Source organism: Malaya genurostris, chromosome 3 (genome assembly GCF_030247185.1).
Source record: "Malaya genurostris strain Urasoe2022 chromosome 3, Malgen_1.1, whole genome shotgun sequence".
NCBI classification, from domain to species: Eukaryota; Metazoa; Arthropoda; class Insecta; order Diptera; family Culicidae; genus Malaya; species Malaya genurostris.
Genome location: NC_080572.1, coordinates 167887661 through 167915613, shown reverse-complemented (window position 1 = coordinate 167915613; position 27953 = coordinate 167887661). Strand labels below are relative to the sequence as shown.

General features: G+C 35.7%; 1 protein-coding gene across 1 annotated transcript; it reads left to right on the top strand.

Moving 5' to 3' along the window:
- The first annotated feature begins 284 nt into the window (after positions 1–284).
- Positions 285–22014, top strand: LOC131439331 (uncharacterized). Its single transcript, XM_058610226.1, has 5 exons — positions 285–994; positions 20678–20805; positions 20865–21152; positions 21207–21330; positions 21382–22014. Exons 1-5 carry the CDS (start codon positions 952–954, stop codon positions 21525–21527), a joined length of 729 nt encoding a protein of 242 aa, XP_058466209.1. The 5' UTR covers positions 285–951; the 3' UTR covers positions 21528–22014.
- The last annotated feature ends 5939 nt before the right edge of the window (positions 22015–27953 follow it).

The window sequence follows — 27953 nt, the reverse complement described above, 5'->3', positions numbered from 1 at the left end:
CTTTATAACAGCATTGTAAAAACATTTGTAACTCCGTTGCATTTAATCAAATTTTACGCGAATTTTTAAAGTTGAATTAATGTGAAGTTATAATGCGTCGTGGTTACTTGGGTATGTAAGCTCGAAACGCAATCAAAAGCTTTCTTGCACGATGCGTCCGATGTTCGGATTTACTGGGTAATAGGCCTCCATTAATTTCAGTGTATCTATTTATTCTAGTGTATGAATTGCACAGGAACTTGATAGATTCGCTTGGCATCACTGCATTTTTGTCTTCGGCTCTTTGTTTACTTCCAATCGTGGTTGTTGAGCTTGTTATTTTTTCAGAGTAGTGGCATTTTCAGTAGCCAAAAATACATAGAAGCAACAGAAAGGAAGAGCGTAAAAATTTGAAAGCCATTGGTGAAAATCAGTCGCACAAAATGCGATATCGCGATCCATCGTATTCTTTGTTGTGAAAGCTGGTACAGTTATCTAGTGTAAACAAAGATAAACATAGGGTAAAATTGGTTCAGAATGTTCTGCTGAAATAAGAAATACGTGTATATAGCTCTGGGTGTTGTACTTTGATAGCTTTTGAATGGAACTCCTCGACTAATCCTATGTTATTTCGATTACGATATGGACAACAGATATGTAAAAATCAGCAATCAGGATTGGAGTTATCGAGTTAAGAGAAAAAAGAACAGGACACAACTAGTTACTTTTATTTATCGCAAAATATTTTGAAACTCCTCTAAATTCTTAGTAAATGCTCTAATCTACAGAAGTAGACAGGCATATTTGGTGAGTTGGGAGTATTTCAACTGGAACGGCTGCAACCAGAAAGCTTTCAAATTGGATTACATAGTTTCACAGTTTGCCACAACGTAGAAAGGTATCGGAAACCGTAACGGTATAGAGCGGGAGCACGATAAAAAATAGAGACGAAAAAACTAGCTTACTACAAGCATGAAAGCAATCGAAGCGAAAATTGTCGTTTTGGGATCTCAAGGTAAGCATGTTGATGACTATTGTACTTCGATTGTTTTATTTTGTTTCCTTTGACACGATAGACGATACAGTCAGTATGTTTAAAATTGATCTAATGATTTGATTAATAAGTCGTATTCTATTCTTTGAACATTCCCAACAATAGCTATGTAACTTCTAAATGTGCGGCCAAAACTACAACTAATCCTAGAGATAGGACAGTTTTTAGTTATTTCCATGGCTGCGTTAAATCTGTAAAAAAAAAATATTCTTAAATAAATCACGGACACATTCATGTGAGACTAAATTTTTTGCAAAAGAGCTCAATTGTTAAATTAAGTGCGTGCGTCTCCAAGCCAGAAACATTCGAAATCCAGCTGGATAATTTCATGTGACAAATTTCGTTATCACGATTTATTAAGCAAATTTACAGCTCGAAAGAGGACCTTGTTTTGAATGAAATTTGGTACTATCAATTAGGGTAATGGTACCTCCACTCATCTCTGCTCCAGTAGTCATCATACCATTTGGCACATACGAAAACCATTTGTAAGAATGAGATCTGCTGTCTCTGTTCGATAGATTACCCTTAACGGTAAGATGAAAATAGCTCACATGATAAATGTGTTTTTATTTTAAGTTAAGGATAATTTTACTCAGCCCTTAAACTTAAAATAAGAACATCAAAAGTTTCTCAAGAAATATTATGCAAGCATTTTCCTAGGTGTGTAACTGATTGTGAAATTCATTAAAGAATCACGATCTTTATGCAATAATTCGTCCATTTTATAAACGTGATTTTGAAGAAATTAATTCGTACGGTTTTTTTTTTTAAATAATACGGTATTTAGAGCCGGCACGTACCCGGGTTGGCGGTTCAATGCATGGGACGCTGGTCTTACAAGCCAGTTGTCGTATGTTCGAGCCCCGACTGAAAGGATTCTTAGTGTCAGTATGATCCATAGTACTAGCCATGCAATGATTCTGTACACTTAGAATCGGCTGCGAAGTCTGTTGAAACAGAAAGGCCAAATTCCACCAAAGGAAATATAATGCCAAGACTTTGCTTTTACGTACCCAGAGGGGGGCCCGAGGGGTCCTGGACCCTCCCGAAATCAGAAACATAGACACGACGAAGTGAACAATGTCAAAATTAAATAAAATGAAAGTTAAATCCAAGGCATAATAAACGACAATATAAAAAAATACACTTAATTGTATTGGATGACTTTTTTTATTTGAAAGATATTTTTATTTAGGCCTATTTGCGTACAAGCTTTACGTGGCCGACTGAGCCGATTTTTTAAATAAATTTTCTTTTGAGTTGGATCTCGTTGTCACCCTTTTTCTAGGGGGAGAGGAGCTTCCATTTCCCTCCTGCGAGGATTGAGGGGCACTTCGTTCGTGGTTCGTCTCGTCATACATTGCCGCATCGATGGTATTGTTGTCGATTTCCGTCTTCTTTTCGTTGCTAGTTGCTGTATATGCACCTTGTTGTACATTGGTTGCAATTGCTGGTTGGTTGGAGGGTAAGTTGTTAACTGCAGCTGGTGTACTTTGTTCTAAAGGGGATGCTTCATTGTTGTTGTTGGCTGTCACAGGTGTACTGGGGTTGCTTGGGGTTGGTGTGAAGAAAGCTTCGTTGTCCTTTGGTGTGGTTGTCTCTTTTTCCAGTTTATCACATGGCTTACCGTAGTGAACAACTTTTTGGCAATATTGACATGTGGTAATAATAAGAAGGTATAGCCTTCTTCAAGTGTGTGCGTAATAAACGTACGCCATTTAGAATACCGGGGAAAAAGTTCTTCCACTTTTCTTTTTCGATAGAGAGAATCTCTCTCTGAATGAGAAAGTACGCGAGTTTATCATAGTTGGGCGAGACTCTGTAGATGAGAAAGTTATCCTTCGAGTACATATTTGGTTGGATCCATTGTTATACGCCAGAGAACAAAACCATTACCCGACAATGGATTGAAGTCGTGCTCCGAAGCGGCACGAATGCCTGGAAAGGAGGCTCAATGTGTACGCTACTTTCGGAACCTGACACAGAAATCTGTGTAGCAGAAGTAAGTTTGCATGGTCATCAACTAATATGACCTTTGAATAAAAAAAAACTATTATGACCTACAAATTTAGAACATGTTTTCCGTTCTCCACAAATCGAAGTAAGGAAAATATCTCGGACCACTTCTCAAAATAATCATAAATCTGTTTGATTTTTGTGCTCGGGAAATGGACATTTAGAAGGTTTTTGATATGTGCAACTGAAATGACATGACAATAAACGTTAAGAAATGGAATACAATAACCTTCTCTCGGCCACAGTCACAATAATTAACAATACTTATTAATGATAGTTCCAGTGGAAAATATTAAAGTGTCTTTTAAGAACGCCGGCAAAAGGCGTACCGAAAATTATGTACAATGTCCAGTAACATTTTTTTTTATCTGTGGAGCCGCTCCCGAAACGAGATCCTGGGTGCGGGCCTGATTTAGAGCAGTAGTGCTCTCTTACTTAAGTTCATCGACGTTGACACTAAGAATCTTTCCAAATCGAGACTCGAACATACGAAAACTGATATGTATGACAATAGCCTTTTGCTTTGGACCACCAACACAGTAGTGGAGGAATATCTGCGCCAGATATTGTCAGAAATATTTGGTTTGGATACGACTTGAAACATATCAAACTTCAATTTTTTCGATGCAATATATTTTAAATGTTTCGATAAGTAAATTATACTATTTACATACTTTTTGTGTACAACATTTATTGAAAGGAAAAATGTGATGAAATTTCGGGTACAACTGGCTTAGAGTGTAATGTTCACATGTGCGAAATTTCGTGGTTATCGAGGTGAAATTTAAGAAAGAAAATCTTCGACGAAAAATTATAGGCACAGTCGTGAAAAATGCATGTCAGTCCCATAGGTTGTTCGGAAACAGTTGGAAATCGAAAACTCGATCAAGTTTTGTGTAGTAAAAACGCTCGAATAACTCCAGACGACCCAGTGGCGAGTTGGCGTCAGAACGACAGCGAAGAAATTCTATCTCGTTATCTCAAGGATTGTGAGGGATTACTTCAAGCGCAATCCGTTCCTTCCGATTCGGGACATCTGGTTAATACTTCCGTCTGATTCGTCCAGTAGTAGACCGATGTCATGTCTTACAGATTACGGGGGCCAAGTTCCGAACCAGGAAGGTGCACCGCGAGTAATTGGTGAAGTCTAAACGCACCTTATTGGTCGACGTGACGTACCTTAGAGCAAAGCAAATCCTCTGCCTGGAGTTTTTCGTTTGCAAGCCCGCCTGAATGAAGTTCCGGCAATTATGCAAGACAAGGTCAAATTTAATCAATATCAGGGAAGTGTTAAAAAATGATAAGGATTTGATAAAAGAATGGATGAAAGTGTGTAAGGAAGATGGCACGTGTTGCACAGGAATTGATGATAGTGTCCGGTCTACGGTGCGGAAATTTGGCCTAGAAGAGGAGGTTGAACAACTTTGCCAAAACATAACGGTTTTAACCGTAATGTTCGCCTCTTCGGACCAGAAAAACTTCCTGACTCTATGTCCGGGGTTGGAGATCGAACCCAGGTGGGCTACGTGAAAGGCATCGACTAACCCATCACGCTATACTCGTTCCCTGAATAGCTACTTTATTTCAACAATAACATCGTTTGGCTAGACAAGAATTCTTATTAAATTCAAACAGAGATCATTGTTGATTTTAAAGGGAGAAATTATTCAAAACATTCTACTAACTGTGTTGTTATTTTAAACATGCTCCATTTAAGCCTTATAACCAGTATTGGCATTATAATATTAACAAATTTTTGAGAGAGATGATTTTTATCATTCAAATTATAGTCATGAAAAATGAAAACTAACAAAAAATCAGAAAAAAAACCGAAGCTCCTGCTAATGTGGCGCTTTTTGAGCAGGTAGCGGATTGATTCTTTGCTATTTTTTTCGCCATTGGATTCAATATGGATTCTAGGCTGGTTCTGTCCAGAGAACTATTATCAATCCCATAGTGGATCCTTGACCCTTAGAATAATGAAAATAATGTTATGTTCGATTGTACTATCATTGAAATGTCTAAACCTCCATTTGAACTATCTCTGCACGAAAGGTTTTGGTACATCCCTGGTATATTATAAACTAAACTGTTATTATTTTTTTCAAGTTTCTCCGATTATTTATTATCCGACAGAAACTGCACAGATTTGTAGATATAGCACCATTGGATTAGTATTATCATATAGTGTTATAAAAAATCAGATAAGAATTGATGCAATCTCCTAAACATTACTAAACAACAATTACGGACAACAATCGCTAAGAACTGCAAATTGTGTCGAACATGTAGCGATCTAATAATCGCCTGCACGCTTATTATTACTTGGAACGTGCAGAAAATTTTAACATTTCGGAATGATAAATTTTATTATGAATTCAATTCCATCGGTGAAACGAGATATTGGCTGATAAAAACAACCCGTAAGTTCCTGATGTGAACGATTCTTCTGTGATGCATTATCTAGGAAAGACAATAAAATATTGATAAACGAACTCATAAAACAAAGCTTGACATCCTGATTATGGAAAAGTCTAGCTGATTTTTAGAATGAAGATAGTTAAACAAGTTAAGTTTAATACTATATCTACTACTAGGATGTTGGAACCAAAACTGAAATGAAACTGCAACAAACTCTAAATTTTTGTTTCAATATAAAGAGAACGTATGCCTCATTTTGGATTTTGCAGTGGTTTTATCTATATCAGATATCTGATTTCTTGATGACATTTCACTTTTGGTAGCATTCGGTGAGGTAACAGCTGTCGGTCGGCAGGCATGATAACGCGATTTAGAGAATGGTTCATAACCTCACTTTTTTAAATATGTAATATTGTACCAATTTCAGGTCAAAAGAACTCTTTGAGTTACGATAATTAAAATCTTTCATGACCGAAATGGTCTGCAGAAATTTGTTCGGTGCGGATATCGTAAACAAGTATGTTAAGGGGTTACATACCTTCCGGCTCGAGAAAAGAAATTCGTAGTAGTACGTGTTTTGTTATGTTTGTGGAAGTTTTTTTATCGTTATATTTGGAATAGAATTACGCGAAAAAACGACTTTTGAACGGAGCCTAAGAGATTTATAGTGATTGTTTTTCGATAAATGAGTTTTTATTCAAACAGTTTGACTTTTACAGGATACACCCAAACCTCCTTTTACGAACCTTATATATGTATGTATGTATGCTTACACACTCACTCGTCTGCATATATGTGTAAATATTTATACATATAAATTATCGCTTTTACTTCACCAATATTTATATGTATTAAGAAATACAAATATTTGCACACATGTGTACGTATATTAATACATATATACATATATAAGTTACGTAAATGGAGGTTTGGGTGTACATATTTAGAGTATATAAACAAAGTCTAATCTAAAATATTTAGAGTAGAACGGGACAAGGACACCACTTTTTTTACATTCAAGCTTGCCGAGCAAGCTGTTTATATTGGGTTCTTGGGGTACATAATCCATCAATTGAAATTCGACATAGCTTGCAAATTACAACTTCTGCGACCATTTTTCGGGGACACTGCATTCACTGCAGTCGGAAAACGTGGGGCGAAGCAGCCACTTTTCCAGTAGGCATTTTGCGCAAGAAAATTCTTAAATACATAAAGTACTATGATCCTTTTACTTTTTATTGAGCTGGAAATTATATTTGTTGCGCTAGCAATCGGACGAACAGAAAGCTTTCCGGTTTTGTAACTCGTTTATTTCCAATAGAGACAGAGAGTTATAAAATCCCTTGGAGAGAATTATTCAATAATATTCAAATTAATCAACTTCATAGCAGATATCATAAATAGAACTAACAATGTATACATTTTAAGTTAATAAGTGTTTACAAATTACTCACGTTTAGTCTTTTCTATAATCAATTCGTCCGTACTAACAATTTCGTACTTCTGAGAGTTTTACTGTATTGATCAGCAATCCGTACTATTAGCTGTAAATCATTTATGTTTTAGGTTAAGTTTGCATGTGAATTCTTATGTTTTACCTTGTATCTGTATAGTTTTAGAAAATCAATTCAATATGTTTTACACTGCACTGACTATTCTAAGTTAAATTTAGGTAGAATAACAAATTAATATAAGGAAAAAACAATTCATTTTAACTCATAATTTCCCTCACCTACATACCACATGTGTACTCACTGCTTACTCACTCTATTCTCCCTCCACTAACGGCAGATGACAGTTCATTGGGAACAGGGTTGAAATCAGGTTTCGCACGAATCAAGACGGTTGAAATAAGGTGCGCCATAACCCACCGGGTTGTGACAATATTAAAACACTACAAACAAACTCGAAAACAAGAAAACATTTGAAAAGCTATACATATTAATAAAAAAAACACACTTGTTAATGAGTAAGCTAAAACGTGCTTACTATAGTTTATGCAAACGAAATATAATGTTTGGGATCACAAATAAACACCAGTGTAAACAAACAATAAACTCAAGCATTCGTGTGACGCGTAATGTTCTGCGTAGTGCCCAGCGTGAACTATTTTTCGAAAAAAAATCACAGAAGCCAAAATATTGAAAATATCGAAAAACTGATCATGTCATCGTATTCAGCACAATTTTTCCCGCTCAATTTTCCTGCGCCGATTTTAACAAGTCTACGTTCATTTAAAAGTTGCTATTGATTTCCGGAGATATAATAGTATACGTGATGTAACCGAGCTTTCATCGACGAATGACTTAACTAGGTTATTTGATAAGCTCACAATACTGATGACCGAGGATAGAATCTTATAAATGTTCGAATGAGACTATTTAAATGGCAAGAGAAAGGCATTATTACACCACTATGCAGTGGTGCAAAAACCCAATTTTACACTCTTATTTGAGCAAAGTTATTTAGAACTTTTCATTTTTCTTATAAAAACTGGTTTTAGGAGACCCGTTGCAGAAAATACTTTATATCATGAATTCTAGTTAAGTTATGGGGACAGTATCTTCTGCAAATTTGTTTAAAATGACTTTCTGTACAACTTTGTCGAAATTACTTAGTCCCTATGCTGACCCTGATTGTTTTGTTTAAAATAATATTTTTATTTCACTTTTCAAAATATTGCGCCTATCATTTTGAGTAACTTTCGTTTAAAATTCATGTCTGGAGAATCTCCCTTCCCGTCAAGAACGACTTTTTTTTTCTCTAAATACGTTGATGAACGATAAAAACGGTGGCAGTATGAACAATATTTCAGAGATATATTAATGTGTCAGCATAGGTCTAATAATATGGCCAGGGACTGTAAATGTTTTAATTTCATCTGCAAAAAATGTATTTTCGGACAGTTTGTATCAATGTGATTAAAAATGCTTGACGCTTAAAAATTTCTGCTAAAGTGAAGGGATAGTATTTGTATATTCTTGAAAGTACATCTCTAGCATTAGGTTCACCAGTAACATTCCTGAAAACGGAATTAGAAATGCTCTTCCAGCGAGTGACTCTAGCAAGTGGAGTAAAAATTTTCCTTATGCCCTGAGAACATTTTGCTGATTAATCCCATCTTGGGAATTATAATCTATTGTTGCAGTTCTATAGCATCTGTGAGTGTAGTGTTGAAGCTATCATCAGTTATTCAGGAAAAAATTCGTTGTTCTATCAAACATCAAACAAACCATCAAACAAAAAAAATAATTGTTTCAAATAGCAATGTGCTGTTTCGAACCAAGATATCATAGATTCAAACAAATTATGTTTGATTCAAACTAGAGCTTGTTTGTTACAAACAAATCTTAATTGCTTCAAAAAACATCACACCAAAATTATATTGTCACTATATCAACAAAAACATTCATTAAAATTACCGGAGTTGTTTATTTTTGAAATACTGTTTTTTGCGAGTACCATTTTAAAGCAAACATTGTCCTGATTCAATATTTTCCAATTTTCTACCCCAGCTCCCAAATGAAAATTGTATTTAATTACATTACATTGCGACATATTGCAAATTGTCCCGGTATTACATTCTTTTTGTGGAATTTGGCGGTTTTTCTTCAACAGACTTCGCATACGATTCTTAACGTACAAAATTATTGCATGGCTAGTACTACGATCCTATTGAGAAGTTAGTCCGAAGAGACTAACAGTAAAAAATATTTATTGCAATAGGGGTTTTTAGTTCAAATATCTGAATAGTTGGTTGTAGGGGCTGGGCTCCACTAGGAGATTTTTAGTACCTATTAGCTCTCTCCGGACAGTACCAGCCTAGATGCCGTGTGGAATCCGGCGGAAAAAAATGAATTAAGAATAGACTGGGTTCCTGCTTCCATGCCGTAAAAGGCGACAATTGCAGGAGTTTATTTTTCCTTTCAGATATTTTCAATGTTTCACTTCTGATTACTCTATTTTACTAAATTATCTCTTAATTCAACCTATCAATTTCCGTCTAGCTTCGGAGAAAAGTTTTATTTGGAATGTTTTCTTTTCTTCCATGTTATTGATTGTCTTTCAGAATTATAAATTGAATGATAAAAATCAACTTTACAAAGATAACATAAATCGGTATATTGAATACATAGTAAAAAAACACTTGATATTAATATTTCAAACAATAAATTAATATTTCTCTCGGTAGCCGGCTGCCCAGATCAACCAATTTAACCAATTAATAATTTTAATAAATAATTAAAATAATAAAACGGAAATCCCTAGGCTTTGGATGATGAGCTACAGGGCGCGTACCCCCCTTTGGCGGATGGGGGTGGGAGTCAATTTATACTTCGTATTGACGCAGTCGGCCCATACCGAGATCGATCGTTCGCTTATAAATGTAAAAGATGAAAATTATTATGTTGTCTGGATCGATCACGGAGTGGACAGGACTAATAATGCTTGAAATTGACAATAGGTCATCCCGTAAAAAAATAAACCATTGATTTTACAGCATAAGCAATTGATTTACAATTAGATCTATGGGTTACAATACATTTTATTGCATCTTGACAAGATTTTTTTTATTTCCAATGATTCAATATATTGTTTCTACGATTCTACAATTGAATTAATTGTACACGTGGTGTTTCAAACAATATGCAAACTGTACATTTGATTGTTTTCCAAGAAAACATGTATGAGAAAATTTCATGATTTGAATTGTTACGATACTTAACAACCTATACATTCTATTGTAAACAGCATGTTCACAATTAATTGAATAGTGTATAACAATACATTAAAATATTTTTCAATGGTCAAAGCAAAATTGTGGAAGGTTTTGTAACAGCAAATCGTATTGTTTTTCTACAATATTTTTTATTCGGGATTAGGTGGTTTCGAGCATTCTTATGCCTGGAATTGGTCACCAATTTGAATTATCTTGATCCAGTTGGGATGAATATTAATATATCATATTCGTCCTGAGCTTAGTGAATTTAATTCAAAAAGGAGGACTAGTGTTATCAGGAATAGGAGTAAATTGACATCTTATGAACCGTTAAGGAACTCTCAAACCTTTCCGATCCGGTTCGGTATCGGTAATGTTTACAAATTGCAATGACGGCGAAACTGATTGATCAGGTGTAAATACACTTTCAAATCGGGAAAGGTTTGAATGTACTTAGATTTCTCCAATTTGGACACAGATGTCACCTTCTAACTAAGAGTGTGAGATGTGTGTTTCTGGAAGAGAATGGTTCACGTGGACCATTTCATACAATCACACCTAGTATTTCTTCTCGAAATACATGTAGTTCTTGTTTCCTGGATGCGTGCTCAACACTAGAAGGCCCAAAACTTAGTATAGACCTAAATTGGTCTAAAGCAGTCAAAATGATTGAAAGAGAGAAAGTCAATAATAAAAACTGTGACAGAATAAATAAAAGATAGTGAAGTGTGCCTTAGTGCATATATCGTTAAATAAAGAATTAAAAAAGTTCACAGAATTTTAAGCAATCCTTCCATTATTTACATATTGTGACTTTCCTGGGCAATCTAGTGTTAAATGCACATCCTTACATTATATAATTTAACAAGCTTACTAACACCTGATTTTATTTTATTTTATTTTTCATTTATTAAAAAATAGGAAAGTTTTTATTCTTTACGAGATAGTATTGCAAATTTTTCTTCAGTTTCCTCGAATAAGAGCTGTGAATCAAGACTTTCCGGGACTTCAACATAGGATATTGTTGAAACGTTCACTCGGGAAGTCAGTGAGTTTAGTGGTGCATCCGAGCATCTTGAAACCGGAACATACTGAGTCGAGCGCGAATAATACCAATACTGAAATTTTTACTAACAAATATCCTTCTCCCGTGACACTTGTGGAGTGCGCAGTAGTATATACGGCCTCTAGTAACAACAAGTGTTGGACTAACATCCCTTCCCATTCCCTAGACGATCTACGTTCGGGCCTGGTCGGCGCCGGTACTGATCAATGAATTCTGGGGTTACCAGAAGATGTACATTGAAGGATGATTTACCAGTCCCAGGTTGGATCATCTAGAATTCCCTGTACAATTTCAGCTAATCCCGATCAGTAACAGAGTAGCAATCAGGGGTGGTCGTTCAAGCTCAAGCTCAATATCTGAATAGTTGGTTGAAACAACTGAGACATTTTTTTTGCTTTCATGCATACAGGTGACTTTGCTGGAAGTGTGTCATTGCTCAGTTGCACGAATGACACCTTATTAAAACGATTCATTTTCCGTTTAGGGTGTGTGCCTTTACTCAACTGTAACATTTCATTACGAGCGTGTTTTTACTGGATGTCATTGCTAAACTGCAAGCACAATAAATAAAAAATGATAGTTCAGAAAAGCAACAATCGATTAGTTGTTACCAAAAAGTCAGAAAAACAGCATTTTCGTTGTTTTGCGATTGCATACTTTTTCGTGTAGAGTAAACAAAAGATTCTCTTTTCTCGAGAAGGTATATAACCCCATAAAGGCTAATTGTTGGAGGCAATTTTGCATCTCGCTTTGAACCAAAGATGAAGAGTGAAAGTTTGTTATAGACTACTTTCACAAGACTAGGTTCATTGATGGCGGTTGAAAATTATCTTTGGAACGTTTCGTCTTAAATTGGTAAGTTCATACTAGTTCACGAAGAGCAGATATGTATGCCCTTATGGAATGCATAGGTGAGTCGAACACAAAACATAAAGCAAAATAGAATGCACCAAAAAAAAAATGTTAACTCCTAAATCTTCAAAACGAATAGCGTGCATCGTAAGCGGAAAATATTTTTGAGTAGTCTAAGATCACATCGATATCTTTTTTTCATGTTGACCCTGGTCTGTTTCATAAATTTTGAGAAAACTAGAATTTTCGTCTGTTCCAGTGGGAATGATAGAAAATCGTAAATTTTTAGAATAAAAAATGATACTTTTTATCTGTCTCTCGTTTCTTATTTGAGAGACCGGATATAAGATTTGTTATCAGTAATCGATAAGGATTCGACTTAATTCTCGAAGTTTGACAGATCAGATCAGTATGACTCAAATAATAACACCATTCACATTTAACTTGATAATTACTCTATCGTTTCAAATAAATAATTAGTCTAACATAACTGTTCGGCATGCGCATTTCTTTTGTGTGTCGTATAAAATTTCGTCGCGATTAATATCGAGTGTTGCAGTGATTCTCATCAAAGCACATGGAACAATGAATGACATTTCTGACTGATTCAACAGATATTGTTATCTTCATTCATATTTGCGTAATGATACCTATAATCTGTTTGTAAAATGATATCGGTCTTACACGTTCATAATATTTTATTCTTATATTAAAAAGAAGATATTTACTAATGATGGTGGCATTAATTGCAAGAGACTAGCATTTCGGGATCGAAACCATTGAACTAAATTAGCTGCGTAGTTCGGGTTGCCTTTCTGGGCTTCGCTCAAAAATTGAATTTTGAATTACCAAATGTTCATTTTTCCAAATTCTAAAAATAAAAACCGACAGGGATATAATCTTGTTTGCTGTTTGTATCAGTACTTAGTAGCCAGTCTGAAATGGGAAGCGACTTATCTACACTGAAAAAAAAAACGGTCATTTCATCACCATGCGATAAATTTCTAAACATCTACATTAAAATCACAATATTTTTTTTATTCCATTAATATCGGAAGAATATATCTTCTATAATTTGTGATAAATTATTTTAAACTCGGATTTAACCTTCATGGTCTTTCGCCAGGGGGGTATACTGTTTTATGAAGCGCCTTTTTAAAATTTGCGCTCTGTGAAAGATTGCGTTAAATTCAATTGTTATTATCTCGAGTTGTACGCATCAACATAATTCTTTTTTGATGTCATCAGAAATATGATCAGCAATTTATGATTAAATTTTCAACAGTGTGAGATATCCACAATTACCTAAAAAATATGTTTTCTCAGTTTTATTTGAACAATGAGGAAAACTCATCATGCTTGCTTTCTTGTATCCGCGACGACGGTTTTGAGATAGTCAGGCACATATCAGTTCCGATTTTTAACTGGATGAGTATAAAAGGTCAAAATCGATCATTTTTTTTTAATAACTATTTATTGGAATATGAGTTAAAATTAAATTATTAAGATTTAAATTGGGTGTTCAGCCACAAGTGGTGACTTTTCAGCCCTATTATATATATGATTTGGTTATTACCTTGAGGACATTATTTGCTTCCGCAATTCTGAGATTTTTGTGTAGGGAAAATTCTAAACCTACTTGTATTGTGTAATGGGGAAAAGGAACTTATATACTAATTTACTAACTAATACAGAGAGCGAATCGATTCAATTGAAGATTGCATCGATTTTTTTCGGAATTTGCTTATAATATTATGTGACATTACATCTAATGGTTCTATATTTGTGAGTCTGTGTAACTCATTTGTACTAAACCAGGGAGGACGCTTCAAAATCATTTTCAGAATTTTATTCTGAATCTTTTGAAGCGTTTTCTTCCTGGTGGAACAACAGCTTGACCAAATTGGTACCGCATAAAGCATGGCTGGTCTGAAAATTTGTTTATAAATTAACAATTTGTTTTTTAGACAGAGCTTAGAATTTCTGTTTATAAGAGGATATAAACATTTAATATATTTATTACACTTTGCCTGGATTCCTTCAATGTGATCCTTGAAAGTGAGTTTTTTGTCATACGTTAAACCTAAGTATTTAGCTTGATCAGACCATGTCAATTCCAAGCCATTCAATTTTAGAATGTGATTATTGTTTGGTTTAAGAAAAGAAGCTCTTGGCTTATGAGGAAAGATAATTAATTGCGTTTTGGCTGCATTTGGTTTAATTTTCCATTTTGACAGATAATCACTGAAAATATTTAAACTTCTTTGTAGGCGACTGCAGATCACTCTTAGATTTCTACCTGTGGCTAACAGACTTGTGTCGTCACAGAATAGCGATTTCTGACAACCAGCGGGTAGATTTGGAAGATCAGAAGTGAAAATATTATACAAGATTGGAGCTACACTCGAACCCTGCGGAACACCGGCTCGTACGGGTAGCAATTCAGATTTACAATTCTGATAGCTAACCTGAAGAGTACGATCAGTTAAATAATTTTGAATCATTTTGATCAAATAAATAGGAAACTGGAAATCAGACATTTTTGCTATTAAACCTTTGTGCCAAACACTGTCGAATGCTTTTTCTATGTCTAGAAGAGCAACTCCAGTGGATAACCCAGAAGATTTATTTGCTTTTATCATGTTCGTTACTCTGACAAGTTGATGAGCAGTTGAATGTTCATGACGAAATCCAAACTGCTCTGGTAAAAAAATTGAATTCTCATTTATATGAGTCATCATTCTCAACAAGATAATTTTTTCAAAAAGTTTACTGATAGAAGAAAGTAAGCTAATTGGTCGATAACTTCATGTTTCTGCTGGGTTTTTATCAGGTTTCAGGATAGGAATTACTTTAGCGTTTTTCCGTCTTTTTGGGAAGTAAGCTAATGAAAAACACTTGTTGAAAATTTTAACCAGGAGTCTCAAGGCAACATCGGGAAGATTTTTAATAAGAATATTAAAAATTCCATCATTACCAGGAGCCTTCATGTTTTTGAGTTTCCTAATAATTGATTTAATTTCATCAAAATTCGTCTCAATAATGTCATCGTGTGATAACACTTGGGTTGAAATATGATCATATTTCAGTGAGACTTCATTTTCAATAGGACTCACAACGTTCAAATTAAAATTGTGGACACTCTCGAACTGCTGAGCAAGTTTTTGAGCTTTTTCGCCATTTGTAAGAAGTATTTGATTTCCTTCCTTGAGAGCAGGAATTGGTTTCTGAGGTTTCTTAAGAACCTTAGAAAGTTTCCAGAAAGGTTTAGAATATGGTTTAATTTGTTCAACTTCTTTAGCGAAATTTTCATTTCGCAAAAGAGTAAATCTATGTTTAATTTCTTTTTGTAAATCCTTAACTATGTTTTTCATAGCAGGATCACGTTGATATTGTCGGCGACGAACATTCTTCAACCGAATGAGCAGTTGAAGATTGTCATCGATGATAGGAGAATTTAATTTAGTTTGAGCTTTGGGAACTGAAAGATTTCTAGCTTCGATAATATAATGATTCTAATTATCAATTGCTGTGTCGATGTCCGCAGAATTTTCTAAAATAGTTTCATGATCCACATGATTTTCAATGTGAGATCTGTAATCCAACCAATTAGCTCTATGATAGTTGAAAATAGAACTAATTGGATTAATTATAGCTTCGTTGGAAAGTCTGAATGTTACAGGAAGATGATCTGAGTCAAAGTCAGCATGTGTAATCGGTTCACTACAAATGTGGCTTTGATCTGTTAGAACAAGATCAATTGTAGAGGAGTTTTTCACTGAAGAGAAACAAGTCAGATTACTGGGATGAAGAACTGTGAAGTAACCAGCTGAGAGTTTATTATGAAGTATTTTACCATTACTATTATTTTGCCTACAATTCCACTGGACATGCTTAGCATTTAAGTCCCCTATTACGAAAAATTTCGATCGATATCTTGTAAGTTTTTGCAAATAGCCTTTAAAAAATTTAATTGTTCGCCGGTGCATTGGAATGGCAAATATGTTCCAGCGATGAAATAAATTCCATGAATGGTTTCAACTTCGATTCCCAAGCTTTCAATAACTTTAGTATTGAAAGAAGGTAAAATTCGATGTTTAATTTGCCGTTGGACAAAAATGGCAACTCCACCACCCATTCCAGTAAACCTGTCAAATCGATGAACCACATAATGTTGATTACTTTTCAATTTGACATTTGGTTTAAGAAAAGTTTCTGTCACAATGGCAATATGGATTTTGTGAACTTCGAGAAAATTATAAAATTCATCTTCACTCGATTTCAAAGATCGAGCATTCCAATTTAAAATATTCAAATATTTATTTAACATCACTGTTAAATTTTAAATTCATTATAATATTATTTGCAAATTGCCATCCGATTTGAAATGCTTCAAAAAGAGATGAAGTCGAATTCATTTGGATGATCATTTGAAAAAGTTGATCTTGTAGGTAGATCATTTTATTTTCAGTTATATCGCCTAAATCGACTTCATTTAAAGAAGCGAATGGCATTGAAGGAATATTGGTAGGTAGACTGCCATTAGAAGAAGGTGATTTGGCCGGTCTACCTATTAATAAATTGTTTTCGTTAGAATTATTTACATTAGAAGAAATAGGTGGTAGTTTTCTACCTAATATACCAGCATAACTGACATTAGAAGAAGATGATGACGAGGTCGATCTACCTGTCAATAAATTGTTTTCATTAGAAGACGAATTGGCAGGCGTACCTGTTTTTTGTTTTGAATTCGAAGAAATAAGTGCCTTAGAAGAATTAGGCGTGGCATTTGTAACGGTTTTTTGATTTTCAGGTATGTTCTGTAAATTTAAGGTCGTTGATTTGACTTGTTGTCTAAGCGAACGAGCGTTTAAAATTTTTTCCCTGGCAGGACATTTCAAATAATTGGATTTATGATTTCCATTGCAATTTGAACATGAAAACTTATCAGTGGTTTCATTAATTGGACAAACGTCTTTCGAATGTGATTTACCACAATTCAAACACCGTATATCCATATGACAATTTTTGGTTCCATGACCGAAGCCTTGGCAACGACGACATTGCGTTAAGTTTGCAATACGATAATGCCGTTTATAATGTTCCCAATGAATTTTAATGTGGGAAATGAAACGTACTTTTTCTAAAGTTTTCAAATTGTTTACATCACTTCGATTGAAGTGTATTAGGTAAAGTTCATGGGAAATTCCAGTGCGTGGTTTAGAAGTACCATTCGCTCTTTTTTTCATAAGTATTACTTGGGAAGGGGCAAAACCAAGCAATTCTTTTAGTTCATTTTTAATTTCATCAATACTTTGATCATTTGATAATCCTTTCAAGACAGCCTTGAAGGGTCTGTCTGATTTTATATCATATGAATAAAATTTATGAAGTTTCTCGGACAAATATCGAATAAGACGTTCGTAATCTTCCAATCCATCCACCAAGACTCGACATTCTTCTCTTCGTCCGATTTGAAATGAGACTTTTACTTCCGGGAGAAAAGTAGAAAGCTCAGTACGGAATGCTTTGAAGTCGGAAATCATCACCGTCACTGGTGGCATAGATTGATGTTTCTTCCCAGAACGACAAGCGTCCATTTTGGGAATTTTTGAAGAATTTTCTTCTATGTCGCTACAATCGGATTCATGAAGAATCTCGTAAATATTGTTAGACGGCATAGGATCAGCGGAAGGGAAATCCGTCCGTTCTCTTTTATTTTTACATTCAGATTCTATAATATCGTGAATGTTATTAGAAAAATGTTGAATAACGGATTGTGATATATTCCGTATTGAATTATTTTTAGCCTTAGGCTTGTTGCCTTTCCGGTTGGACGCAGGCATTTTTGAAATGAATTAAATTTTAAATTAAATTAACTAGGCTAAATTAGTCTTCGATTAGACTCCTAGCTAGCATTAAAAAAGGTTGATTAATTTCTTAGTCACTCTAATATCACTCTTTGTATCACTTAGTCACTCTAATATCACTCTTTGTATCACTCTTTGTATCACTTAGTCACTTAGTTAGTGAATCAGGTAGCCTTGAAAAAGACTGAAGCCTTGAATCAATGAAACTCTAGGTAGCCAGAAAAAAATTCCAGGAGCCAAGAGCTATACGCGTGCGGTGCGAACGACTGTTCAACACCGACCAAAATCGATCATTTCTTCTTATGCTTTGGATGGAACTGGACATCGTGGTGTGGACCAGAGACGGTCGTTTTTTCTATAGTTATGTGCTTTTTTAAAGCGGATTTTCCGGATTTTCGAAGTAACGCGGTTTATTTTCCGCGTTTTTTGTGCGGCACGTATCCCCGCGAACTGATTTTAGAACCTGGATTCAGGTCCACTTGAATTATGAGCTTAATTTCAGGTTAAAAATTAGTTTAGTTCCAGAATTCAGTCTCAGAATTTAGTTCCAGATTACAGGTTCAGAATTTAAAACAATGGCATTGGAACTGAATCCTAATTCTGGATTTAAGAACTGGTTTCCTGACTAGATTTTGGAACCGAACTTAGTTACTTAATTTCGGAATTTAGGATTTAGGAATACATCGTTTCAATTCTGGGTGCGAGGTAGTAAAAATAGCAAAATTTGTACAATTAACAGTCCAGTGAGTGTATTTTTGGCCGTTTTCTCTCAAGGCCTGCCATAGTGAACGGTTTGCTGACAGTATTGACGCATGGTCTGCTGACTTTTATAAGTAACCATGGATCTGCATGTCCACATTTCATCGAATTCGAATTATCTGTTGAATCGAGCTTTCGGAAGATTTCATTGTGTGCCCATTATGGATTTGCAATCATACTACGCATTACTATTAAAAGTAATTTCATTTATGAATATTCTTGGAAGTCCAAGCTCGTCGACTAACCTCAAGGTTAAAACAGAGGCTGAATAAAGTAATTCAATGATAACAACACTTTTCATTACTTTACCCGTGAATTCAGTTTCACTAGGGAAGTCATTGAGTTGAATTGTATTACGTGCATCTTGAGTCCGGAGCATACGAAGTCCCTTGAGAATACTTCCATTGCCTGAATTTATACTAGCTAATATTCTTTTTGGTCGGCGCCGGTATTGATCATAGAATTTTGCGATTACCAAAGGTGTTGTAAACGATGTACTCCAAAGTAAAACTGTTTGAATTAGGTTAATTTTGGTCAAGTGAGAAAATACACAAGTTTGAAAATGTCGCAATGATTATCGCCTGTGACGCAAAAAATATATAGCATGGATATTTTTGGAAGGGATTTTACTAGCACATGTTGAATCATTCTTGAAATGCAGCTGTGCGTAGGAGATCTCATCGGGTCTCGTCTGGTATGGTAACTGTACGTTCTGGTAGAAGATGGGTGCTCGATGCTCGCTTTTGCACGCCTGTGGTCATGTTCAAAAAAGTTACTACAGTGTTACGACATCGAATTGCTGCTATTGCTGCCTGGGTCCAACTGATATCTCTTAACACTTGCCCTTCTCGCACCCTATAATATTGTGGTCCCGGCAAGGATTTGTAATCGAGTTTCACATAGGTTTCGTTGTCCATGATTATGCAATTCAAACTTCCAGCTAGAATCGTATTGTACAGCTTTCGAACCCTCGGCCTGATCGATGCTTCTTGTTTCGGACTACGTTTTGGTTGTTTCTGCTTTTTTTAGGTTCGAAGATTCAAACGTTCTTTAGCACAAAGAACATTTGAATTCGAAGTGTTTTTGGCCACATCTCGAACTGAAACTTCCTTCATTTGCTCGAATGCCTTCAGTATACGTTTATCCAACTGAGGGTTAGGGGGACCTTTTTATCGACCCGTTTTCGGTTTATCCTCAAAGGTGTTATCCTCATCGAACTTCCTGATTGCATTTCGAACGGCTTTTTCACTTACTCCTTCCATTTTTGCTATCTTTCTCAGTGACAGTCCGCGTTCTGTGCACCATTTGTACACAATTTTTCGACGTTGTTCTGCTGAAAGTCCACGCATTTCGAAACAAACTAATGATAACGAATAAACAACTGCACAAGTGGTTAGAGCAGAGTGTAAACAGCCATAAAAATTGACAGATTCTGAACCATTGCGAAATGGCAGTCTTTACATGTAAAATAAACATGCTTGGATTCAATGCTAACTAGTTCGACCTGTGTGACGAAGGCAAGCACGTGGATTATAGTTATACTTGGTTTGCTGAAGTAAAGTTGATATCACTAGCTCGAAAGAGCTATTTTGTCTCACTTGTTTTTAACTCATTGGCATGAGGTAGGCATTTGTGAGTGGTAACTCATCATTCGACGAATTATAGATATTTCAAACCCTTACCAGTGTTTCGACTTTTATTTATCACGTAGTGTTAGGAAGATATGTTTCGTGAAAAAAGTTTTATTTGCATTCTGATTCAAAAGAAGAATAAATTTTTGCTAATGGATAAACTGTTTCACATAAATTTACAAAAAAATCAGTATTCAATTAATGCGATAGACAAGTAAAAATAATTAGCTCATCGAGCATAAAGTTTCGACGCAACAAATAAATTTTTAAATTGACTCTTTACCATACTTTCAAAATATTTTTCAGGAGTAGGCAAAACCAGCCTTGTCGTTAGATATGTGTCGAATCTATACACAAAAGAAGTTTCTCCGACGATAGGTGCCTCATTTTTCACATGTAAAGTAAATCTGGAAGATTTCAAAGTTAAGATGCAGGTACAGAAAAAGTATCTTTTCCAAATCATACACTATAGTGCTATTTATCTTCACTGCAGGTTTGGGATACTGCCGGTCAGGAACGATTTAAGGCGATGGCTCCACTCTACTATCGAAACGCAAATGCTGCCCTTCTAGTTTTCGATCTGACGCAGTACAATTCATTTGTTGAGATAAAGTCTTGGGTTCAGGAGTTACAGCGTAATGTTCAGGAACCGATGGTTCTGTCACTTGTAGGCAATAAGCTCGACCTAGAAGAAAAACGAGCAGTTTCCAGAGAAGAAGCTTCACTGTATGCGACCTCGATTGGCGGAAATTATTTTGAGACTTCTGCGTTGCAAGATCAGGTGAGTTTTGCTGCTATTTATATCATACACTGTCACATTTTAATTTACTTTTAGGGAATAGAACAAGTTTTCATATCTATTGCAGTGGGGTTAATAAAATTATCAGGAGAGCAAATTTGTCCATCGTTGAAACGATACGAATCTTCCGATTCGCTTGTACTATCGGGATATTCAAGTGGTAGGAACTATTGCACTTAGTTGCGGTTAGTTACTAAGTTTGCTGTTTTAGGTATGAACGGTGTTGTGCAGATGGGCATACCGGTCGATTGCGACAATGTGCTAACGGATGGAACGGGTCGTTTAGAAACGCCTTCCTGGAGCAGAGACCACATAGCACATGCAGATAATCAACATCCTGGGTGGTGCTGTTATTAAGTTTGCACGGGTGAACGGCCTTTCCAGTAATGACAGTGAAACGACTTTTCCTGTGATAATTCCCGAACCCATGTGGATTGGTTTGAGACGAGAGAATGCAGATATAAGATATTAGTTTGTATATACCTAAAACAGAGTAGAACCAAACAACTGTAACAAAAGTGTGTCGCTCTAATGAAATTGACCACAAGTATTGTTTGTAGAACTTGAGGTTTTGTCATTTGTTTGTAAGATATTACTAAAGCTTTGCATCTTATATTGAACCGCACTTTAAAACGCCTCATGACAGAACTGATCTCTCGGAAATGACACGTTTTCCAGGTGCAGAGCTTTACTCGTGTAAACAAAGTTGACACGCACGTAATCATGTATTCATGCATATATTTATATTCATATAGCAATCGCAAGAGTCAATTTTGGGAAAAAGCGAGGTTTTGTTAAATTACATATGATGCTTATAAAATTGGATGCAATGTAAGATTTTGAATTTGTTTGAAGTTTTCTTTTTTGGTTTCCGAAAATCATTGCAAGCATATGAATTCTGCAAATTCAAATCTAGTTTTAACTGGAACCCTTTAAGTTCAACCGCAAGGAAGCATACAATGTTTTCTTAAACAATTAGCCCTGGTAGAAACGTCTATTAGATCGGCTTGAATATGTTCGTTGGTTTTATGCCACTATTTCCATTAAGAATAGTGGCATAAAACCAACTTTCCTCAGGCCCACTTTCCTCAGGCTGAATAGTTTCTAGCGATGTGCTCCTTTTTCATCGTCACTTATAACGGGTGATTTTTTAAGAGCTTGAGAACTTTTTTAAACAATAAAACGCATAAAATTTGCAAAATCTCATCGGTTCTTTATTTTAAACGTTAGATTGGTACATGACATTTACTTTTTGAAGATAATTTCATTTAAATGTTGACCGCGGCTGCGTCTTAGGTGGTCCATTCGGAAAGTCCAATTTTGGGCAACTTTTTCGAGCATTTCGGTCGGAATAGCCCGAATTTCTTCGGAAATGTTGTCTTCCAAAGCTGGAATAGTTACTGGCTTATTTCTGTAGACTTTAGACTTGACGTAGCCCCACAAAAAATAGTCTAAAGGCGTCAAATCGCATGGACTTGGTGGCCAACTTACCGGTCCATTTCTTGAGATGAATTGTTCTCCGAAGTTTTCCCTCAAAATGGCCATAGAATCGCGAGCTGTGTGGCATGTAGCGCCATCTTGTTGAAACCACATGTCAACCAAGTTCAGTTCTTCCATTTTTGGCAACAAAAAGTTTGTTAGCATCGAACGATAGCGATCGCCATTCACTGTAACGTTGCGTCCAACAGCATCTTTGAAAAAATACGGTCCAATGATTCCACCAGCGTACAAACCACACCAAACAGTGCATTTTTCGGGATGCATGGGCAGTTCTTGAACGGCTTCTGGTTGCTCTTCACTCCAAATGCGGCAATTTTGCTTATTTACGTAGCCATTCAACCAGAAATGAGCCTCATCGCTGAACAAAATTTGTCGATAAAAAAGCGGATTTTCTGCCAACTTTTCTAGGGCCCATTCACTGAAAATTCGACGTTGTGGCAGATCGTTCGGCTTCATGATGAAATGTCAGAGCATACTGAGCAAATAATAATGCATGAAAATCATAACCTCAAAAAATCTGAGCAAATACTAATGCATGAAAATCCTAACCTCAAAAAAATCACCTTTTATAAAACACTCTCTTGAAATTGAAGGCTTCATGCTTACAAACACTAAAAGGTACTAAAGGGACAACTAGGTACATAAAGAATCATCAGCCCCTCCTGAACCAAAACCCTGGATACAGGAATGCCTTCCCCGGAAGAACGAGCAATTGCAGGTTGTAATCGGGGTTAAATGAAACGATATACTAACAATAATAGTAATATTAATAATAATAATAGAGTGTCAATAATCAAAAACAAAAGCGTTTATTACCGATATCACTATACGGAGAAAATCAAGTGAAGTGAATGTTGGGCTTTATTACAGTGTGGTGGTATTAGAGTCTTCATGAAGCACAGAAGCCGTGAATATAATTTTCTCTCTGAACTTCGTTCCTCTCACAAAATAATTCATAACAAGCAACTATCTTCACGAGGTTGTATAGTGCTAAAGATTAAATATTCAGTTTTTGACAAAAGACTCTTAACTGTCAAATGTTTCTGCGAACTCCGATCGCCAACTGTTGCTAATGATGACTTTATACCACTTATCACTTATTGAATTCTGGTCAAGTTTATGCGGTGTATGCGGATAGCCTTACAGTAGATCCGAATTTGATTATCAGATAGCTTTCATATAACTGCTGTTAAGAAGGCCTAAAAGGGGGTTTGTGGACCCGACGCCTTCCAGCAAAAACATCCGGCCATATAATAAAGAATTTCGCTATACCAGCTTGAACACTCCTGATGATTTGTTTGTTAGAAGGGTGCGTCTTACTCATTTCAGACCTTCAGGAAGAAACACAAAAATGATTCAGGTTGGCAATCCACTCCATCATCCAGTCATTCACTTGTAAGATTCCCTGATGCACCCCCTGCCCCTCTCCGTTGTCGGTATAATTGAGCATAATACAATATAATATAATATAATATAATATAATATAATATAATATAATATAATATAATATAATATAATATAATATAATATAATATAATATAATATAATATAATACAATATAACAGAATATAATGTAATATAATACAATACAATACAATACAATATAACATATTTAATATAATGTAATACAATATAATATAATATAATAGAATTAATTATTGCAAAACCTTAATTCAAATAACATTCGACAGTTAAGAGCCAGTCATCAATCTGTCAGCGAAAACTGAATATTCAATCTTCAGCTCTATCTAGTCCAGTGAAGATAGTTGCTTGCTATGAATTATGGGGTTAGACATTCTCTCTTACCGAGAGAAGGAGAAACAGTGGTATGGGTGAACAATTTTCGTGCATGGACAGCCAATCTAATGAAACAACAACGCTTCCTTTAAAGCGAAATAGTTTATAAAGCAGGTATATCCATGAATATCACACGCCGTGAAGCATGTATACTCATCTTCATTGCTTCGTTCATCCAAACCCTGCTATTTAGCCAAGGAAGTATTCGAAGCGCGAATCGAACAAAATATATCTGCACTCGTTTGATCCGATCGACGTGAACGTTTCGATATGGGGCCCAGATTACAACTCCCTATTCTAACGTCGCTAAAGTCGTTAGTGTTAGGGTTTGATGAGTCCCCGGAAAGCATAAGCTTTCGCTGTAATCAACGAAAACTGTTCGCTGAGCCGTAACTTACGATCAAGAATTACACCTGAATCCTTTACAGAAGGAACTCGTTTGACTATATTCAAATAAAGTTGGAGACAGTTGTACCGTTTCTATCACATGTAACCATGACACATTAAATGTCCATTTCTAGGCACAATAATCTACAAGAATTGTGATGATTCGGTAAATTTTGAGATTGTCGGCATACATTACTTTAAAAGATGACTGCTCATTGCGAAGATCATTCACGAATAGTACAAACAGAAGTGGTCGGAGATGACTTCCTTGGGGAACACCTTATGTTATATCGAAAGTATCAAAATGTACAATTTCGACTCGAACAGATGCGCTACTATTCCGTAAGATACGAAATATTCCAGTAGGTTATCCTATCAGATAATCCATTTTGTCTCAATTTTTCAACAGCGAGTACATGAGGAACATATGAGGAAGGGTTTGATAAATCTAAATACACCGCCTCAACTTGTAAACGGTTTTCAAGCTTATCAGAGTAGAAACGTAGCTCATTAGGTTCGTAGTAGCTGACCGCTTTCTGACTTATATCAAAGACACCATATTAACAAGATAGCCAGCTCTCACATTTCCCGAACAAATCATTGGCAACATCATTTTTTGCGAACATGACGCCCTCAGGCGAGTCCGCATCGAATCTAGTACATAGAAGTAGGGAAGAGAAATGTCAAATTCATGCGCGCCAAAATAGCAGCACTGCGCACTGACATGATATGTTGAATGTGATGCCGTGCGATGGCGTTGCTGAACTGAAAATTGATATCGCTCCAAGCTGACAGGGTCTGCTTATATCCAATAGTATTCGCTCGAAAGTTTGTGAAGGCAGCTAAGGATAGAAATGCCTCTGTAGGTCGTGGCGTCATATAAGTTTCCGGATTTGTGAACTGGTACTATTACAGTTTCTTCCCATTTAGCAAGAACATAGCCTTGAGCAAGAGATCGAGTACTGCTGAAGCTAAAGCAGGCGAGCATTGCTTCACAAAAAACTGTTGGAAGAACGTTCGAGACCCATCTCTTTGATAACTAGTCGTAAATATTTGTGGACCTCGCTTTCGGTAGCCAGCTGCAGGTAATTCACAGTATCACCCTCATTCTTGTTTACGTCCGTATCGACCATACGACGAACGGGTACTTTCGAACGAATACAAAAAAGCCATTCTTGTTTTGACTGAAATGAATTAGAACGCGACTCGTTTGCCACAAAATATTCAAATATCAGTAAACTTCTTCAAATAAAGGCTAAGTCTTGATGAAACCAGTCCAATTCTTGTGATTAACCATATGCGAAACCAGAGATGGCATTTCACTAGAGTGATACACCAGGGCGTAGGTTTCAATTATACTCTGCGGAGACATTTGCCCCGCTCCACACCAAGAGGAAAGCGCACTTCTTCTCAGTGTCCAGACAGACAGACTTTTAATGCGTGCTTGTGTTGAAAGAAGCTGGTGCAAGAGAATAACATTCTCTTCGCACGAATCGCTCTCACGTGCTCTCGCCTAAATACACCCAAGTGATTACTGGCGCGTGATGGCGAGCGAACACTTCTGTGAACTTCAATTAATAGAGAGTAGATCTGGCCTTGCTATGAAAAATTTGCAATGAAAACCGAAAATTTAACGATAAATTGTATTATTTTGCTGATTTTGCGTGCCCACGCTTCTTCTACGCAAACCATACACCAGAGTGCTCACCGGCGTGTACACCTCTGTGAAAGTATCTGCATCCACCTCAGAGAATTTATTAGCTAATGCTCTAGCACTTTGGTGCGATTCAGTGGAGGAGGTAAAAGGAAATAAACAAACGCACTCATGATGCGTGCACACTTTATACAACAGTGGTGTATATATGTGTAAGAGAAGAGCTCTCGTTGAAGTTGTCAGTGCGAGGAGATGGACATCTCTGTGCGAAACGCTAGAATGTATGCCAGTCTAGCTTCAAACGACACGTGTATTCGAACATCATTCGTACGAACGAAAAGTCCTATTCTCAGTTTCGATTCATCAGTTTAATGTTGCGAATCAACCGTTGGAACACATTGAAAAAAGTTTAACCGATTTCCAACAAATTAATTTTCGAATCTAAACGTGATTTGCAATCAAATCATAAATTTGTATTTCGCATAACACAGAAAGCATAGCAGTCATAGTAAAATGCTTTTTTTTTCTGGCGAAGTTTCAAATATATGCGCGATTCCAAGTTTTTACGCATCAAATGTTATCTGTTAGGTACTTTATGAAAAAAACGCCAAGGGTAAACATGCTTGATTTTATATTAAATTCATGATTTTACCAATGTAAAAAATATGTACACTATCGTAAACATGACAAAATTGTAAGAAAAATTCAACATATTTTCAGCAGATACTACTGATCGGACTGCTTTTTGAATGCTTTTTTTTTACTTTGCACGAAGTTTAATTTGAAAATTGTATTTACCGACTTGAATAAAATTGGTCCTGAGTACGATATTTATTAATTATGTAGCATTCGTCACTTCCTTGATGCTTGGAGTCAGTTTACAGCAGATATGAATTATAGCAGTTAAATGGGAGTTACATTGTATACCTTTGGAAGTATAGGTAGCTCGGAAAGCTCGGATTACGATTCGTTTTGCTTAACTTGTTGGTTATTTTTAACAATTGTCTTTTTATATTATGGTATCGAGATGAGTGACAATGTTGACATTTAATTTAATTTAAAGTAGGTGAGTGCGGTCATTTTAGAAAGTACCGGGTACGAACCAGAATTTTTTAAATTATTGTAGACACATACATGTCTTTATTATTTATCTTTGAGTAAACGTCCCATTTCTCATTTACAAACGAATAGACGAAATGCCGTTAGTTTAATGTTGCGAATCAACCGTTCGAATACATTGAAAACAGTTTAACCGATTTTCCAACAAATTTGATAAATTTGTTTTTTGGATAAAACATTCAGAAAGCATAGCAGTCATTGTAAAATGCTAGTTTTAATTCTAACGATCCTGCGAATATATGCACAGTTGCAAGTTTTTAAGAATCAAATTTTGCCATTTCTATTAGATATTTTATGCAAAAACGCCTTGGGTAAACATGCTTTAT